The sequence below is a fragment of the Aquila chrysaetos genome, chromosome 23, assembly GCF_900496995.4.
Source record: "Aquila chrysaetos chrysaetos chromosome 23, bAquChr1.4, whole genome shotgun sequence".
NCBI lineage: Eukaryota > Metazoa > Chordata > Aves > Accipitriformes > Accipitridae > Aquila > Aquila chrysaetos.
The window spans coordinates 6,237,141-6,255,689 of record NC_044026.1 but is presented as its reverse complement, the minus strand read 5'-3'; the positions used below and the strand labels follow the sequence as shown (position 1 = coordinate 6,255,689).

At 40.1% G+C, this 18,549-nt stretch overlaps 1 protein-coding gene across 3 annotated transcripts in view; it reads left to right on the top strand.

Moving 5' to 3' along the window:
- TMEM182 (transmembrane protein 182) overlaps positions 1–17,619 on the top strand; it is a 32,339-nt gene extending 14,720 nt beyond the window's left edge. For all 3 annotated transcript variants that reach the window (XM_029998978.1, XM_029998979.1, XM_029998976.1), the window contains 2 exons: positions 6,504–6,641; positions 16,433–17,619. In XM_029998978.1, the coding sequence (XP_029854838.1) occupies positions 6,504–6,641; positions 16,433–16,656 (362 nt within the window). In that variant the 3' untranslated portion in view covers positions 16,657–17,619. The remainder of the gene's footprint in view (positions 1–6,503; positions 6,642–16,432) is intronic.
- Positions 17,620–18,549: the final 930 nt, after the last annotated feature.

Sequence of the window (18,549 nt, the reverse complement as noted above, 5' to 3'; positions counted from 1 at the left end):
TCATTAGAAAAATCAAACTTGTATGTACAACACATTTTTCTAAAAATCTCTAACTTTCTGTTAACAGAACTGTTAGTTTCTGAGCAAGCAAAGGCACGTGACTTCTTTTACAGAGTGTTTGGTTTAAGAGACTTTGGGACCTTATCAGAGGAATTTGGATTTAACTGCAGCCCCTAATGGAAACACAAGTGTGGTTTGTTGGTTGAGTGCCATGTTACCGTCCAGTGAGAAGGGCTCAGGCAAAGATAAGTTTCCTGAGGAACATAAAATCTCTGATGATTTTTGAGTGCAGTGTCTGGACCAAGTTCTCTGTTTACATAACTCCTTTGGCTTTAGTATCAGTAGGAATTTAGCTCAGAGCTTTTCTGGGCCAGAATTCAAAAGTGCTCAATCTATCCCGTATTACCTTATTTACATGTTTTTGTATGTGGGTTTTATGATGTTTGTGTGATAGTTCCATGAAGATTCAGAACACTGAGGACCTTGAGGTTTAGTGTTGTAGTACACCTTACAAAGCTTTAGACCAAAGGCTTGGTTCATCCTGCTGTACAAACCTAGACTATGAGCTCTTGGTGTCAAGAATTATAGCCTTAGATGGAAATGTAAAGACAGAAGAGCCTATAGTGATGGTATATTGGAGATTTGAAGGCATGTTTTAATGTCACAGATTTCTTTTCATCGTTACTGTCAGATGGATGATCAGCTTCGAAGAGTCAGATAGCACTGCTTTGAAATTGCAGCTTGCTGCATCTTTTAATCACAGTTATAATGGTTTTGTTCATTCACTGGTTTTGTTAAATATCTTGGCGGAGTGGGGAGGACTTCACCTACCTGCAGGGTATCAGGTATGGTCCACAGCTGTGCTAACCACCATTTATGGTTAATGCACTTAAAGAAATTTGTAGGCCATGTCATTTATCTTAACCTGAAACAGGCATTGAAATGAACTCAGGGGAAGCCTGACTCTAGTGGCTTTCTGTGATGGTACGGTGGTTTATAGTGACAGCTATTAGAGTGTGCAGCTCTTAAGTAGACTTAGACAGCACCTCATTGTGTTGCCAGCAGATTCATGTAGATGATGATTCACAAACATATGAGCAACAAACTGCAACCTAGGAATAAAAAAAATGAAATTAGCCCATAGAATAAAAGTGCCAGAGTAGTGACCTCTACATTCTAAAATAAACATACATTTGTAAATCACAATCAGATTGGTTATCCTGTCAGGCTATTTTGAAAACATAATAGTATAGTACTTAAATAATAATTCATTGCTAGCTAGATTAATGCATCGTATCATGTCATTAGATTACTTAACACTGATGTTCAAGGACTATCACACTTTTATAAAACTCTTTTACTACAGGACAATACTAGGCCTGTTTTTGAAAAATGTACAAAGTCCTTACTCATACAAGTAGTCCCGTTAGCTATAGTGAGATTATTCCTAAGAAAAAGAAGTGCGAAATCTAGCACTTAGTCAAGTCATTAATTTTATTTTTGTGAGGGTTTTTTTTCAACTTCATTTGGAAATAAACAATAGTTCCTTAACTGTTGTAAATTGCCCCAGCCCCTTCTGAAGCTAAATTGGAAGCCATTTAATAGGGCTGCCCTGACACATTAGTTTAATACTCTGATTTGTAGCTGCTAATACTTTTTTTCCTGACCATTAGTATCTTATTTTGTCCAGTACTGGGCACATTGCCAGCATTTGAAGTAGTGCCTACTATAATGTAGAATACACAATGTTTATAGGACTGAAGTGAAATTCTGGTTCAGCAACTGTTAAATCTAAAATGGTGTGATCAAATTTATTGGCAGGTTTGTTACTGGGTTGAAATTAACCTAAAGTAATCTAGAAAATATCAGCAGTGAAATCTGAAAATAAAAATTGTATAGTGAAATGTTAGCCGTAGCCTATTTCTAGGGCAAAAAAATGCTGTTATGTAATACAGTCACATAATTGCTCTTGAGAGACTGTAATACAGTACATTTACTAAGGGAGAACTCCAAGCCACCAAGCAGTGATAAAGCAAGTATTTAAAAAAGCAATGTATTCATACTGTGAATATTGTATTTGTTTTACTGTTAAGGTTATTAAAAAAAAAAAAGATTATTACTACTAGGGGATAGTAAAGGGTACTGAGTGAAACTGAGAAAGTCTTGCAAGGTTTACCGTGTTGCCAGGTGTGTCTCCTGCACTGCTGATGAGATCTGTGATCTCATTTACAGTTGTTTATCTGCAGAGAAGATACTCCTGATCTAGAGCAGTTCAGGCACTTCACCTTTCACTGTATCTTACATTGTGGGTGGCAATACTCTTGTCAAAAACATTTTGATATCTGTTACATTAAATAGAGAGGTAAAAAAGACATATTCTAAAATACAAGCCGCAGTCAAATCACAGGAAGGGTTCACTTTAGGATATGAGCTTGTGTGTGAAAATTCAAGGCAACTTTTCCAAGTCATTTTGCCTATCCTTAGTAATGTTTATGCAGCACTGTACTCACACATGCATCAAAATGTTTTTCAGCTTTGTGGTGCTTAATAATTCGTATTGATATTAAATTTACTATTAAGTGGCTGGGGTTTGGTTTTTTTTTGATAGGCTATAGAAAATGTATGGGCCAATGGCTGAGATTTTAAAACACCTGCAGTCAGCAAGGGCAATAAAATACGTGGTATGGTTTCATGAGGTTGATGTTAACATCTCCGATAGGTGGGTGTCGCATTGTGTCATTAGCTAACCTGTTCTTGAATAACCTGTTACGGAGCTTCAGAGGTGTGCATGGCTACACAACAGCTGTGTAACTTTGACAAATATATTATTGCTTCTCTTCCATATCATGCACCAGGAACATCTTAAAATATGAATCTGTGGCTTCAGTTTATAATCAATGCTGGGATCTACTATACCAGAAAAGGGGGCGCTTAATAATTTTCAGCCATTTCTCCAAAATTTGGTCCCTTACTCAAAACCAGATACTACTTCTAGTTTTCAAATGATGTCTCCAGAGGGACCTAAATTAGGATCTTTAGGGAGAAAAGCAAGTAGCAAGGGAAAACTACAGGTCATGCAATTTTGGAGGAATATACTGCAGCTATAATGTTCCCATAGTATAGAGGCCGAACGGTGCAGGGCTCAAAGACAAGCATACCGTGTGCACTCATGTTTTCCTCTAAGTACTATTTTATTTTTAGGCCTGCCTGTCACTGCCAAGGCAAACGTTGTACCCGACAAAGGGGCAGCTTACCAAGACAAGTTACAGAACCTTCTGTTTAGCACTCTCGCAACACAGAGCAGTGGTATCTAAGATTAACACTGCAGATAGGTTTACCTTGGACTATGGAGTAGTGCTTGTACTGTATTTCTTCTGTTGTAGGAAATACTTGGAATAATGCATGTATTTGAGGTAGCTAACTCAAACACATCTGTGAAGTACCTTGATGAGGCAAGGATACTCCTTGTCACCTCGATCAAAACATGGGCTATCTTATCAACTGCCTCACTGAGACTTGAAATGGTGCAAACTTCTGTTAACACTTTGTATAGGTACACTGAACCATTATTTCTTGAAACAGGCTGCTTGGATTAGAGTGTTAGCCCTTTTCATGGGATATAAAGAAGCATAATTCAAAGCAGCATCTTCTGTTGCATTTTATCTGTCATGGTTCACCTCAATCTCAGAGCAGCAAAGTCTTTGACTTGAAGAGTAAGTTCATTCTCAGGAAGGTTTAATTTCAACCAGCTCTTTTGTGCTCATCTATAGATGCCAGCTAAGCTAAGTGACAGCAGTAGGGCTGCATTGTAATTTTGAATGATTAGCCCTGTAGGAACTGATCTTGCCCATCCAGACAGAGAAGATGGGAAATGTGGTCTGAGCAAAAATGGTCTAAGTAAGAAATAAGTGAAGCCTTCTTTCCAGAAAAATGGTTGCTTTTTAACTCCCTTACTGAAGAAAAAGTCTATGTGCTCTTAGGCTGTTTCCTCAGACCTGTGCCACGAATGATCCAAATGACTTACTGTCTTGCAAATTAGAGGGAGTAGTCTTTTGCTTGGAAAGTTGCAGATTTGGGAACATTGCAGACTTTTTCCCTATCAACTATACTTTATTTTCTAATTGATGTTTAATGACGGAGTTAGCTGGATAAACAAGTATTAGGATCATCAGAATTTATCCCTGATTCTCCGGGGTAAATAATTATTTCTAGAGAAATATAATGGAAGCTTATTTCAGGTGATAGCTAGGTCAAACCAGTATTTCACATATAATGCATAAAATAGTTATGCTGTTGGCGCAGAGAAACAGCTTTTCTCTTGTATAGTTACAGAGAGGTTTAAACAAATTTTCATCAGTTACATTTGTATTCCTTTTGTGTTCTGTTTCCAGGAATATTTGAACAAATCAAGCTTTTCTGGTAAAATTTCACTAAAAGCAGACTTCAAAGCTTTCTGTATGAAGAGCAGATAATGAAATTGGATACTGATATTGTAATGCTGGAGAATCTTGTGTCCTCATCCATTCAGAAAATAGAAACAGTGCTGTATGTCTTAGGTGACTGACCATAATGATATCAAAGAAAGCTTTTTCAAGGTCCATTTTGGCCAATGTGTCCTATTATGTAGCATGACTTTGAAGTACCTTGGGCCACCCATGTAAAAGAGTTGGGTGGTTATAGACTGATTTAGCAGTATTAGGTTTTAAATGAGGAAGTAATGTCCCATGGACTTGGGGACTGCGATGAAGCTTAGCAAAGTAGCCCCATGAGTAAAATAATATGAAATTGCTTCAGAGACCCACGACTGAAAGACTTGAGAGATTTACCTTTCTAGGTCTCCATTCACTGTCCATTTGCATTAAGTGAATCATTTAACTATGTGTTTAACTTTAAACAGGTGCCTAAATCCCGTTAGAGGTGGAGTACTTAAAGCAGAACACACACTTAACTGCTTTGCTGAGCCACAGCCTTATTTCTTACCTACAATTTCCATATTTTTTTGTTTATGTGGAAAGAAGGCTTGTATTGGATATGAATCAAAACACAATTTTAACCCTTCTGCCAGCTGCTTTCAGACACATCCATCCTTCCTATGCCCGAATCTGCTGATCAGTGTGGCGGAAAATTATGTCTCTGAATGTTTGCCTGGATTAAAAAGGATGTTATTTAAAAAGTGTGGCTAATGTGATGTGGTGAACGTGATCTAGCTAATACATTTACAAGGCTTAACTTTAACATGAGTTAAGCTGCTGAAGTTAAAAACTATAGATTTTTGGAACACATTAGTGGGAAGCACGAGCTGATAATGTATAGTGCACCGTCAGATTTGAGATGAGAGCAAACCCGAATTATTCCAGAATAGCTGCCTGTAACAAGCCGTATGAATTTGAAACTTTCAGGATATGAACCAGTGTAATAGTTGCTTGGTTGTGTTTTGCCATAACAGTAAGTAGGTGCTGTCAAATGATAAGTGGCAGTTTCTTTTGTGACTCGCTTTTCCTGACTTGCCAGCTGGCTTATATGCTTTCCCTCAGTTGGGTGGAAATGTTTTTCACTGACTGAATTGTCAGTGCTTCAAGATTTTCAGATCTGACGATGGAGATCTTTATAACTCATAATTTTACTAATGGGTTGTGTTAATGTACCAATTTTTAAATTCATGGGAGAAATTTATGTCACTCTTGTAGCATTTGTAAAATGATGACTTTGTTAAATGGATGTGCAATTAACCAGCTAAAAAATAATTGTTAGAAAGACTCTTTTGGCCAGAGTATGTCACAAAACTCTCGGCTCATTTATCACCAGCTGCATCCATTAATTCAGCACTGCTTGGCACTGTCTAACAGGGGCTTCTGAAACATCACATTTTAAATTTAATAAAATACAAAGAGCTTTAGAGCAGGAATAGGCTGGTTTAAAATACTTAACTGTTTCAGAAAACCAGTTCACGTGTTTTTGAGTTTCTCCCCCGTCCTCCTTTAAATTTCCATCTATTGAATATGACTGTATGTAAGGAGAATTATCCAGTTGTAAATTGTAGAGGACTCACAGATTGCTATTGGTGATATGGTCTGAGCACTAAGAATGTCAAGACATTGCAGCTCTCTGCTTCTCCCAGACAATTTTCGTAAAACAATTGTATCCTGTCAGTCCAATCATTTATCCCAAAGAATCATTGCTACAGCTTTGGTGTACCATTTTCTAAAGAGCATAAATTTGGTCAAGTCGCTATCTTACAAGTCACTGCTAAATATTAAGCAGACAGATTTTATTCCTGGTAACTTACAACCTATTTTCCATGATTATCAGACAAGGACTGGTGTTCAAACCTAATTTGGTCCACATGATATATAACATATATGTACAATAGAATGAATGTTTTATTTGTTAATAAGGCAAGTGAAAAGAGAAGGGGAAAAGAAAAATCATTGTTAGCCAAATATGTCACTTGTTTAAGTTCTAAAAAGTGTTGTATTCTTTTGTTCCTTCTTCCCTTTCTCCAGTTTATCGAGGTTTCTGGACAGTTCTTATGCTCCTGGGAGTGCTCTCTATTGTGATGGCTAGTTTCTTCATCATCTGTGCAGCTCCTTTTGCCAGCCACATTCTGTACAAAGCAGGAGGAGGCTTTTTCATCATTGCTGGTGGGTATACTGTTTGCTCAGTCAATTAAAGAATAGAAAGGATGAGGTATTTCTTCCATTTTCCTTGACCAAAATTATATTAATCACAGTTAAAAGAAAGAAAAAGCATATGCTTTATCTTTTGTCTTGTGGAGTGCCTGCCTTGGAGACAATTCTTTCCAGAGGTATTTAGTCATGAAGCTATTCTAAAAGCTACTTCTGGATTAAGATAAAAAAAAAACAAACAGGAAAAATCATGGAATTACACTGCAATTTCAATCTACTTTTTTAGCAGGAAAAAGAATGCAGATTTAGGGATGCTGCCTTATAGGATTCTCAAGGGCTTTAGCTAAGGAGAGAGGTTTTTTTGTCAGTGACACAAAAGGTGTTTATCGTGGGCTCTAAAGAAGTGGGAAGACAGAGCACATTCACATGACCAATATAGGAGAAATGTTTTGGATGTGATTGGACTACACAAAATAGTTGTCACATATGAGTAAGTGGGAGCTCTAAACCTCTGTGAATGAAAGATAACAAATAACTGAATTCCCTCCTTCCTCATAACCCACATGGACTATGGAGGATGCACCCTCCCAGGATTCAACTAATACAGGCAGCTCTCTGGGACGCTGTTCGGTTAATCTTGAAAAGTCTGGGGAGATGTCACACTGGTGTGTAAGATACAGTTGTGTAGGATGTAAATGATAGTATGTGCTCAATCACTGTTCCTCTTTGTATAAAGCCTGGCAAGAGGCAGCCCTGGGAGAGCAGTGTTGTGTTACAGGGTAGAGCCACTCGTGTCAGGACCAAAAGGCCTGGGGTCTCTTTCTGCTTCTGTTACTGACCTGCTGACCTTGCTTACCCACTTCACCTCGCAGCTCTTCATATGCAGCTAGTGATTGTTATTCCCTTTTAAAGGACCCTCAGTGAAGTGTGGGAAGTATTTTATAATATTTTTGCTGAAAAAACTCCTGCGTACTTGCATTTGATCCCTTGAGAATTGCTCCTCCACGCTTTTAAAAGACATACAAAAAATATTAATAGCCTGATGGAAATCCTAAGGCATTTCAATGCTTTTTGTCACTGATTTGCAAGGTAAGAGCCCATGTGGGTCCTGCTCTTTTTATGCATTTGTAATCTGTAAAAAACCTCAGCTGTCACTAGAAAGTAGCACAGGCTGTTAAAGAGGAAAAGGGCACTTGAAAGACACCAGGAACTGATGGGCAGAGGTGCGAAGCGACGTGTGTGTTCTCCACTCTGGGTCACTTCATCTGCCCTCATTTAGGCAGGCGAAAGTTAGATCCCCAAGTCTGCACTAGTCTCCCTTGGCTTCCCTAGGAGGTCTGCAAGAGGCAATAACATTCATTGACACTAAAAACAGGAGGTATGTAAGAAGCTCCCCCAGCTAGGGATTTGTTTCATCCTGAAAGAGGGGGCCTAATTGGATCAGATGAATGTGCTGTGGAGGAACCCTACACCTCTCTTTCCTTTACTGAGGGAATCTAAAGAGACTATTTTTTTAGGTGTGTGAAGTTAAGTGAGCTTTATTATCCCAGTGTGTGACCTTGGGCCAGTCTTTTTGCCCCTCTCACCCTTTGTCCCTATAGAGCAGATGTTCAAGGGAAATCCTGACTTTTTATTCTCTATATATGTAGTATCTTTCAACTTCAGGACTGTTCTCAATCAGGGCTTCAGAGAAGAGCAGCTGTGTTATTTTTACTATTACCATTGTGGTTGTTGAAAAGCAAAGATGTTTAGCAGAATCCTGCTATGATTTGCCAAAAGGTAGTGGTGGCAGCAGAATATAGGACCCTGGAGCCACTCAGCTTGCACAAGAAATTTTGGCTTGGATAGGGGGACAGCATTCCTGAACAAGCTCTTCTGCATCTACTCCCAGTCCCACCAGTAGGGCAGGGCTGCGTGGGGAAGGTACTTACTGTAAATATCATTATCCTATCCAATGCTTCAGATCACCCACAAAAACATTAAAAAAAAGTTTGTTGCTCTCGATTCTTCTCACAAGTACTCTCGTAGCCAAGGTGAGGGTTTAATTATATCATCAATTAAAATCACGCTGGTGGGAATGACCATACTGACATAAGAAGAGCTTATAAATACCCTGCCTTGACAGTAGTTAAAGCTATGTCCTGTGGGAGGTCTTGGGCAACAACTCAGTTTCCTGGGTGAATGGCCCATTGTATTAAATGGAGAGTAAGAGGGATTCTCAGACCCAAAGGTATGACAGCATGCAATTACTCTCTCTCCCAGTAGGAATTCCTCACAATAGTTAATAACTTAAATCTGGGATAACTTGGGGGCAGAGCAAGATAAGGCAGAACTTGATGCAGAAGAGGAGTGTTTTAGCCTGCTTCTAGAAGGCAGGGTGGTGTGCTCTACTGTGTTCTGTGCTGCCCTGACGGCTTCTTCTATCCCATCTCCTTCAGGACTAGAGACCCTGTTTGTTTACTGCCTCCCAAAGAAAAACAGGGCACGGGAGAGTAACGAGAAGTGGTGTATATTTACCACTCATACCAACACATGATCAGGATGCAGCCAGGGTGTGCATCTATTTAAACACAGACCAATGGGGAAATGAAAAGATGTAATGCAACTTAGATAAGTGAAGTTAGAGTTCTTGTAAGACATAAGCCAGCATATTGATTTGAAGAAAAAAGGAATTATATACATTGTTTTGAAAGGGCCTGGATGCTGTCTTACCACAAAGTTCAAGTAGCTGTTGTACTGGAGAGAATAGTAGGCTTCTGAGAAATAAGTTAGACAAGGTGGTTTTTCTGTGGAAGCTTGGAAGAAGACAGGAAGATCAGTCATTTTTCTACTTACATATCTTAAAATTGCTTCATCTAACATTTTTCTTTAAATACCTGTTATTGGACTGAAGTATCTGTATCCTTTTGCAACCTTAACTGACAAGTTAGGTAGCAGATAAAAGCTCTGCCTCAACTGAAGAGAAGAACAGCTTGTAGCATGGTCTGCTGTGCCATCTTAGGGTTCAGAAAGCAGCTGAAGTGTCATTGGGAATGGGATTCATGCCAGCTGTTCAGCCATCTGAAAGCTAAGTGTTTTCTATGAACCAACTGCTTAAACTTCTATCATCAATAGTAAGAAACACACTCTCAGAGGGACACTTCACCTTATCTGTGGTAAGGCAGGTAGACTTGCCTTTTGGAGGGACCTATGGAAAGAGGCTAAACAGAGATCCCAAGTGACACAATATTTAGGTTGGAAAGGACCTCTTGTGGCAATCAAGTCTGACCTCCCATTCAAAGCAGTGCTAGCTTCAAATTTAGATCAGGCAGCTCAGAGCCTTATCCAGTCAAGTTTTTAAAATCTACAATAACTGATGTTCCACAGCATCTTTGGGCACTTGTCCCAGTGTGACCAACTCAAATGTAAATTTTTTTTTTCTCCTTATATCCATCTGAACTTGTCCTTGCTGCAGCTTGTGACCATTGTGTCTATCTTTTCAGTGTGCAGGTCTCTGAAGAGTCTATCCCCATCTTCTGTATAACTCCATTTAGACAGATGAAGACTCTTTTCTTCTCTAGACTAAAACTCCCCAGCTCACTCAGCCTCTCCTTGTCCTCCATCCCCCTAACCATCTTGGTGGTCATCACCTCAGTTTATCAGTATCTTTCTTTCACCAGGGGGCCTCAAACTGGACACAGTTTTCCAGGTATGATGTCACAAGTGCTGAGTAAAGGGAAATAATAGTATTCTTAAATCTGATGACCATGTTCTTGCTACTGCAGCTCTGTATGAGGTTAACTTTCATTTCTGCCAGACCTGCTTGAATTCTTGCACACTGAGAGGGACCATTCTTGTGCTTTGAGGAAGTTGCCTGTGAGGAACACGCAGTTCTTCTGGGCTCCTTTGCCCTTCAAGGCATCCTTTGTCCTTCAGGGCAACCTCCCTTGGGATCCTGCCTACCAGTTCCCTGAACAAGCTGAAGTGTGTTCTTCTGAAGTTCTGGGTCTTTAATCTCATACTCACCTTCCATATTCCTCCTAGGATACTAAACTCTGCCATTTCATGGCCATTATAACCACAGCTAACACCATCTATCATATTTCTGACCAGTTTTTCCTTATTTGCGAGTAGCAGGTCCAGCAAAGCACTTCCATTGGCTGGTCTGTTCCACAACTATTTCAAAAAGCTATCCTTGATGCAGTCCAGCTATGTACCTCCTGGACTGCTCGCTCTCTCTGATGTTGCCCTTCTAGAAGATAATGGGGTGGCTGAGTCCCTTGTGAGAACCAGAAATCGGAACTGTTTTTCCAGTCTACTTCCTTTTCTTGACTGGGTGGCCTGTAGCAGATGCCCACCATAACCACACCCTTTTTGTCCACCTTGTTGATCTTAACCCATAAGCTCCTGTTACTTAGAAGATATCTGTCCATTCAAGGTATTTCTTGGTGCAGACTGCAGCCATCCCACCCCATCTTAACTGCCTGTTCTTAAAGTCTGTACCTATCCAACAAAGCATCCCAATCAAGCAAGCTGTCTTACCACATCTGCAGCAGCATCGTCCATCATCCAGTGACTGTATGAACTTGAATTCTTCCAGTGTTATTCCAACACCGAGTTCATTTATGTACATGCATTTGAGATAGGCTTTCAGTTGTGCTGCTTTCTCAGTGGAAGCGTACAAGCCTCCCGCGTTGCTGTCCCATGCATATGCTCTCTATTCCCTGCCCTCTGCTTATCTGGAGGCTTTGATGTCCATCTGCCAATGGTCCTTGCTTGCACCTCTTCTCACAAGGTTACCGAGCTTGTTGCTCTTTCCCTGCCTTGTCTGATGGATCTCACCTCTCCCCAGCAATCCTTGTATCTCAAAGAGGGTCCCGTGGTCACAGAAGCCAAAGCCCTGCATGCAACACTAACTACAAAGTTAGGAGCCAATGAACAGCACATACCAGCTTTTGTGCAGCTTTTATCCTTTGGGCAGCAGGTTTGAGACCATCATCACCTGGGCCCCATGCTCCTACCTCTCACACTCAGAACCTTGTAATTACCCACTCAAGGTCTCTCTGCCAGCATCACTGGTGCCCACGTGGATGAACTGCAGAGGGTCTCCAAAGGAACCTCTGAAGCCTCTCCACAGTGTCACATATTTGGGGCCAAAATAGCAACAGACCTACCCACAGAGGAAATTCTGATGGCTGATCTGTGGCAAAGCCACACACCTGCCTTGTCTTCATCCTGATCTTCAGGAAAGGCTGCCCACTTCTCTTATTGAGAGGTGCAGCTGGGCTACCACCAATGGAGAGGCACATGCAATTATTAGTATTGGTGGCAGCTTACTGACTAGCAGCTTTCCCTATTACGCTCTGTAATCACATTAACTACCTGAGGCTGCAGGTGAAACTACAGATGCTACACCTGTGGGGGAAAAGTGCATATCAGTTCAATGATGCCATAGTCAGTGATTTGGGTGCTGTCTTTGCAGTCTCACCTCCATGTGTACAATAACAGAGGATGGACCAAGAGCAGCTACAGTAGTGCAAACTGTAAGAAGCCTTATAGTTGCTTCAAAGGTCATAGGAAAAGAAGGGAAAGCTGCTTTAAAATAATCACTTAAAGTAGCCTTCAATAAAGTCTGTAATTACCTTGGGCGTGTTCCTGCCTGGTTGGTGATGAAAACTGTCCTCTTGTACTGATGTCAAACAAGCAAGCCCCCAGGGTGTGCACAGAGCATTACAGAATCACACCCTTGTGAAGAAGCAAGATTAGAAGTACCAGTACGACTTCTGCTTCCTGCCAAAAGAGTGAAAAAAGCTGGTATTTTAATTCTAGCTCCTAGATGAGGACAAAAATCTGTCTTCAGAGATACGTGCCAGCTCCCATAACTTTTAAGTGGGATCTTCTGCACGTACTTCAGAGGGGAATGTCAACCATACTTTTTAAATAAAGTCACAAGAGGCCAAGGTAAGTGGTAGAATCTGTAATAAGGACAAGGACAGAAAAATGCAGTTGAAAAAAAAATATATACACACACGTACAAGTTTTCCTCAAGTGAGGTACAGAGTTCTAAACTTCTAGGCACAAGTAAAAAGCTCACATCATTCTTTCCAGCACCTGTTGTCTTCGTGTCTGCATAGTAAAAGATTCATGCCATAAACAGCCATTCACCATTGACAAGTGAAAGGCATTTCTACGTGGGAAGAATAAGTACTAAAGGCCAGCAAACTGCTTCTTGAATTCATAGACATTTCTAAAGGTTCTGTATTCTTTCTCCACTGCAATATGCACAAGTATTTGTTTGAAAGAAATTCAAAAGAATAAATGCAAAAGACAGAAAAGAGTGACCTCAGAGACGTCCATGTCTTATCACACTGCACAGAGCTGTGTATCAAACATGTGTGTTCTTAAAAAAAATGCAAAATGGAAAAAAAGAAAGAAAAAGGAGGAGGAGGGAACTATTTATTTGTCTTAATCTCTCTCAGACATATTTCATGTTCTAGGAATAATTTCCCCCATCATTCCTGATTCATGCAACTGCTGTTTTATTTTATATTCACTAAAAGGCAAGGGCAAATGGACACCCGCTCACTATGCAAAAGGTCTAAATGCTGAAAATGTAGAAATACATCATAGCACATACTGTTCCTAAAAATATTTGCTTCATGAAATTGTGGAGGTTTTTTTCAATCTCAGTAATTTTGCCTTGCAGCTTGGCTATGAGAGTTCATGACATTCACAATAGGTAGTGCAAGACTGCAGGAACAGATTTCCCAGAATAAATATATATTCAGTAAACTCCTGTCTAAATGCTTAACTCTCATGAAATCATAACTCTGTGAAAATTAGACAAAAGGAGCACTAATGAATGAAATGCTGTTGGAGGCAACAGGACATGGTCAGTTTTTACTTAGCCTGATTCTACTGTTCAAGACATTTCTTGAACACACTAAGCAATATACCTACTAATTAGCCTCCATTAGCAGATAGTGAGAACCCTTAAATACTCCTTTAGTGCCTTAATTAACTAAGAGGGTTTACATATTGTCCCTTTCTTTTTCTTTTCTTTTAAAGAAGGACATTTATCTCTGCTTGACATACATTTCTTCAGCAAATTTCCATACCCAACAATTTGCCACACACAGGTATTAACAGCCTGCTGTGAAATCACCCGATGGATTTTAGCCTCCCTGAAGCTGTTTTACCACTGGCAGCACTGGCTTCCTATTTTGCACCTACATGGTGTTGGCTCTAGTGGAACCACCTAGAAGGTGTTGCTTCAGACTGCCCGAAGAGCAAGGGGTGCCCATTTCGAGATTAAAGCACCTCTGACGGAGTCTTGTTTTAAAGGCAGATGCTTCTGACTAACTGGGCTTCTTAACTTTGTGTCTGCCCAGGGTGCCGGAGGTAAGTCCAGGTGCGCCAGGCCTGGTTATACTGACCTGCTGCTACTTTTTGTAATTATTACTGTTTTGAACTAAGTTTTCCCCAATGTAGAGAATAAATAGAAGATTACAGACGTTTGAAAATGCACAGGCACAGCCATCCGAAGAGGTAAATTCCAATGCTCGTATGGATTTTGCCATATTATTAAATTATCTTTCCAAATCTTTGGGCTATAATTTTTTTTTTTGTTTGAAGTTTTGAAACCTTGAACAAACTCCATGTCTCTAATAACTCCATTTATCTTTTTACTTTTTACATTAAAAGTTACTAGCTGTGTTTGGTTCTAATTTTCCTGTGTTGCCTATGTTATCTATGATCGTTAGATGTTGTTATAGGAATCTTCTGCTCAGTTTGACTTATATTTGGAGAGTCTTGAATTTAATTTCTCATTCTTTAGGTCTGGCCCTGAGGTGATCCTTCTCTCTGTTTCACCGGTTTTATGTTTAATACAAGCGCAGTACTAAATTCCATCAAAATTGAGTTTTACTTAGGTAAAAGACTTTCAAAATTGAATTTATGCCTTTTAGAGTTGAGTGTTGTTTTTTTTCAAACTTTGTTAGGAATTTGAGCGCTAGCAAAAAATGTAATCCTGGAAGTATATTTCATAGACAGGAAATGTGTCTGCCTCCTTCTTTATTTAGTTTTTCTACTTTCTTTCAGCCTCATAAAAATTGCAAGATCCTTTGGGATTTTCAGTCACGTTTTGATTATGCCTCAGGTTAACTACTTCAGCTCATTTTTTGGTGGGCTTCAAAAGGTGGTGTTCACAAGCATTGAGTTGTGAGCTCTCACCTGCCAGAGGTTCAGGATGTCCAGAATGTAAAGCTATTACATTCTGACCATAAAGCACCAAGAAGAATGTCACCAGATCGCCAATTTAAACTGCTGCAGCTAACCTGTGTGATTTTGCCTGAAGCAAACGAGGGAGCGATGACAAGAGTTGCTCCCTGGTAAGTGGGTAGGAAGAGCAGGGAAAGGAGGTGGTGAGGCAGCATCTCGGAGTGGGGATGGGGAAAGGTAACCATGAAAGGTTACCAGGACAGGCGGGTCTGGAAGCAAATGCCTGTCCATGGGTGCTTCCAAAGTGCATTTGTGGGTTTCGCCACAAGTGTCGCATTTGTTCAAGGTTGCATTGCAAGTATTTAGGAGGATGGGGAAGAGACCACAAATATCTTTGACTTTAGACTCTGCGGCTCTACAGCCTGCAGGCTCAAGTTTGCCAATAAGTGTTCCCAGGAGCATGCACTGGCTTGTGGTTTTAATGAGGTACCTAAATATACTAGGATAAAAACATGATGGGGTGGTGTCACCCAAATGTTTTAATGTTGGAATAGATAGTCCTGCTGCTGTAACTGTGCTGTGACAGCTGGAGCTAAGGGAGCAAGTGGGTACAGGCTGGAGCACGCAAAAAATTCAGACTTGTGCCCTCAGCTTTCCAGCGAATCTTCTGCTGGAGCATCTGTGGTGCAGGCTTGCGTTTCTCAAGTGTCCACATTCCTCTAAAGTGAAATGAAATATTAGGAATGCAACTGATACTTTGGAAAGCACTTTCTTCTTATATCTCCTTCTGGTGTATAGTAACAAAGAGATTAACAGAGTTTGTAAGGACATGTGCTCCTATTACTATCATGTGTAAACAGTCCAAAGGCCTTTCAGAGGAGTGGTTGGGAAAAGGCTGTGAATTATGCGGTCGATTAATTCCAGGAAACCATTGTATCCAATCTGAGGTTAATACTAATAGCTTGCTTCATAGCCAGTATTTCATTATTGTTGGGTTTTGTTCCTATACCTGGAACTTCTTTTCTAATGTGGAGGATTTTGAATTAAATACATCTGAATTTGTCTGCAAAATATTTGAGTAGCATACTCTGAAGGTAGTATGTTCCAAACAAAGCCCTTTTCATAAGAAAAAAGAAGCAAATGTAGAGAGGTGAAGATGAGAGAAAGATTTCCCACCCCTTTCCCCTTTTCCATATCTCATCCAAAAGACTGTGATAGAAATAAACAATGTCAGAGTTTGGGAAGCAAAAGTAGATTTTTTTTTTCCAGGTCATCCCATCCCAACCTCCCTCCTTTCCCCTCCCTTGGCTCCTGAATTCAAAACAGTAAATACCTGCCTGAATTTTGTCCCTAAACACACCTGTGTTTCAGTCTGCCTACCAAACCCAGATATATCCTTTGTCGTGGGAATATGCCTTTCAGTGCAGATCAGAAGCAAGGTGGAGATAGCGCTTGTTAGAGGAAGCCAAAGGCAAAAAATATCCAGTGGTGGCTGACTGTGCCTTGCAGACGGGGCCTCAAGCATTGATGGGTTTTCAGGTATTACAGTAAATGCACCCAGCATTTGTCTCGCATTCTGTTGTTAAAACCTGGTGTTTCTTTTCCAGGTGTCTTGTTTTCGCTGGTAGTCGTGATGTATGTCATCTGGGTCCAGGCGATGGCTGATCTGGAAAACTACACAAACATGAAAAAAATGGATTGCCCAGACTTTGCTGTTTATGTACATTATGGCTGGTCTTTTATGCTGGCTCCTATAGGAGTATTTTTTGCTTTATTAGCAGGAATGCTGTTCTTGTTGGTAGGGCGTGCCATTTATTTACACTCAGACTAGTTGTACACTGCTGAAGGGAATACAGGAATCCTAGTGAAACTTCCTGACAGTTGTGAAATGGAACACAATTTTATACATTATTACCATGATGGCAATCCTAAGTGTGCAGGCAGACTTCTGGAAGTTCTTCTGTTACTTGTTTAAGGGTAAAGGACACAAAACTCAATACAGGAAGAAACCACCTTTAGTCCGAACTAGCTCTTTTTAATTCTTTAGAAAGTACACATGTGGTTCTCCATATTGTACTATTAGTAGCATTTTTGCAGTTTTGCAGACAAAGGAAGGCAAAAATTTTCTGCAACCAAAAGCCCAACATGAAGTGGGCCAAATCAACATTTTACACATTTGTCTTTTAACATTTACTTTGTGCTTCTGCTTGTGGAAAACGGTACAAGGTAGAGGAGAAAACAAACATTCAAACACAGTAATTCAATCTACCTCCTCTCCTGTTTCCCACTACTTGCCTTAGCTTTAATACAAGCAAACATGTCTGCACTTTATTAAAATAGAGTGCAGTTGTTCATGCAGCGTCCATGGGAAGAGGACAAGAGAGAAGACAATTGCCGTGAACAGCGACCTGGTGCTAGTCCGTACATGTAAAAGCTTAACTGCTTCCGTTACACTTATTCTCTTTTCTGTATGTATTTGAAAGCTGTATACTTCTGTATTCTGAAATCCATGTTTGTTGCATGATTCTATAAGCCAAAATGCCGTAGGTAAATCACTAGCTGAAATTATGCCAAAATTGTACTTTGAATTACAGCATTAATATTTTAATCAAGTTTTAACCCTTTTATTTTTGAATGGAATAATCGGCTCCCCCAACAAACATTTTCCTGGTTGTGTAAAATGACTTTTTTATTAAAAAGGGTTTATTATGAAGACAATATCTAGGACATGAAAATGTATGTTTTATGTAGCCTTCATTTTTGCAAATATTAAAAATCTGCATTATAGACCAAATCCAACTTGCCTGCTAGTCATCCCAGGGAAAGCAATGCGCCTAGCTGAGACAGTGGGGGAGGTGGATTTGGTTCTGTATTGTAGGAGCGGCTGGTTCTCTGTCTATGGGCGTGTGTGTGTGTTCGCACATATGTTTGGAAGATGGGGTGAGGATGGGATTGTATGCATGGTATGGAAAAGATGGGGTGGAGTTTTAACAATGGGGAAACTTTGTCTGGCCTTGGGCCCAAGTTGAAATTAAATCCGTCTGAGAGTGTGTTGGTTTTCACTTGGTAACGCAGCGCGGAATAGTTTGGGACTGATGGGGAAAAGTAAAGACTGCATGTTGGTTTCTTCTTGTTCATAATGCTTAATTCCACAGCTGTTATGAATACTGAAAGCATCACTAAAAGGCAGGAAAGGAGTGCCCACCTAGAAGATGTGGTGGGCCAGATTGGATGTTGCTTCCATTTCAGGAGCTTTTGTGATTGGAAGCTTTCCAGCCTTCCCCGCTACTTATTTATTTTTCCATCATCAAGATTAGCTGTATACATTATAGAACAGGAAGACAACAAGGGCAAGGGGGTAGGGGAGCTGGGACTATGAGGTTTGGAATAATTACCAAATCACAAAAATATTTTTATTGGCAGCTAACATGGTGTTTTTAATTACTGTGTCAGAGAGTATGATGGGTGAATTTTAACCAAATATTCATAAGCATATATATGAACTCCATATAAATGATAGCCATCCGGAGAACATTAGGGTTATGCCATAATGCCCTTGGTTAGTCAGGAAATGCTGAAATTAACCTTGCCCCTTGTGCATATGGTATTATATTCCTGCCCTTAATTGCACAATCACATACTGTTTCTCAAATAATACAATCTGTTGGTATTTACCCCCTTTACAGTCTAGGATACTCACTGGTAATTGTGGAGGTAAATTCAA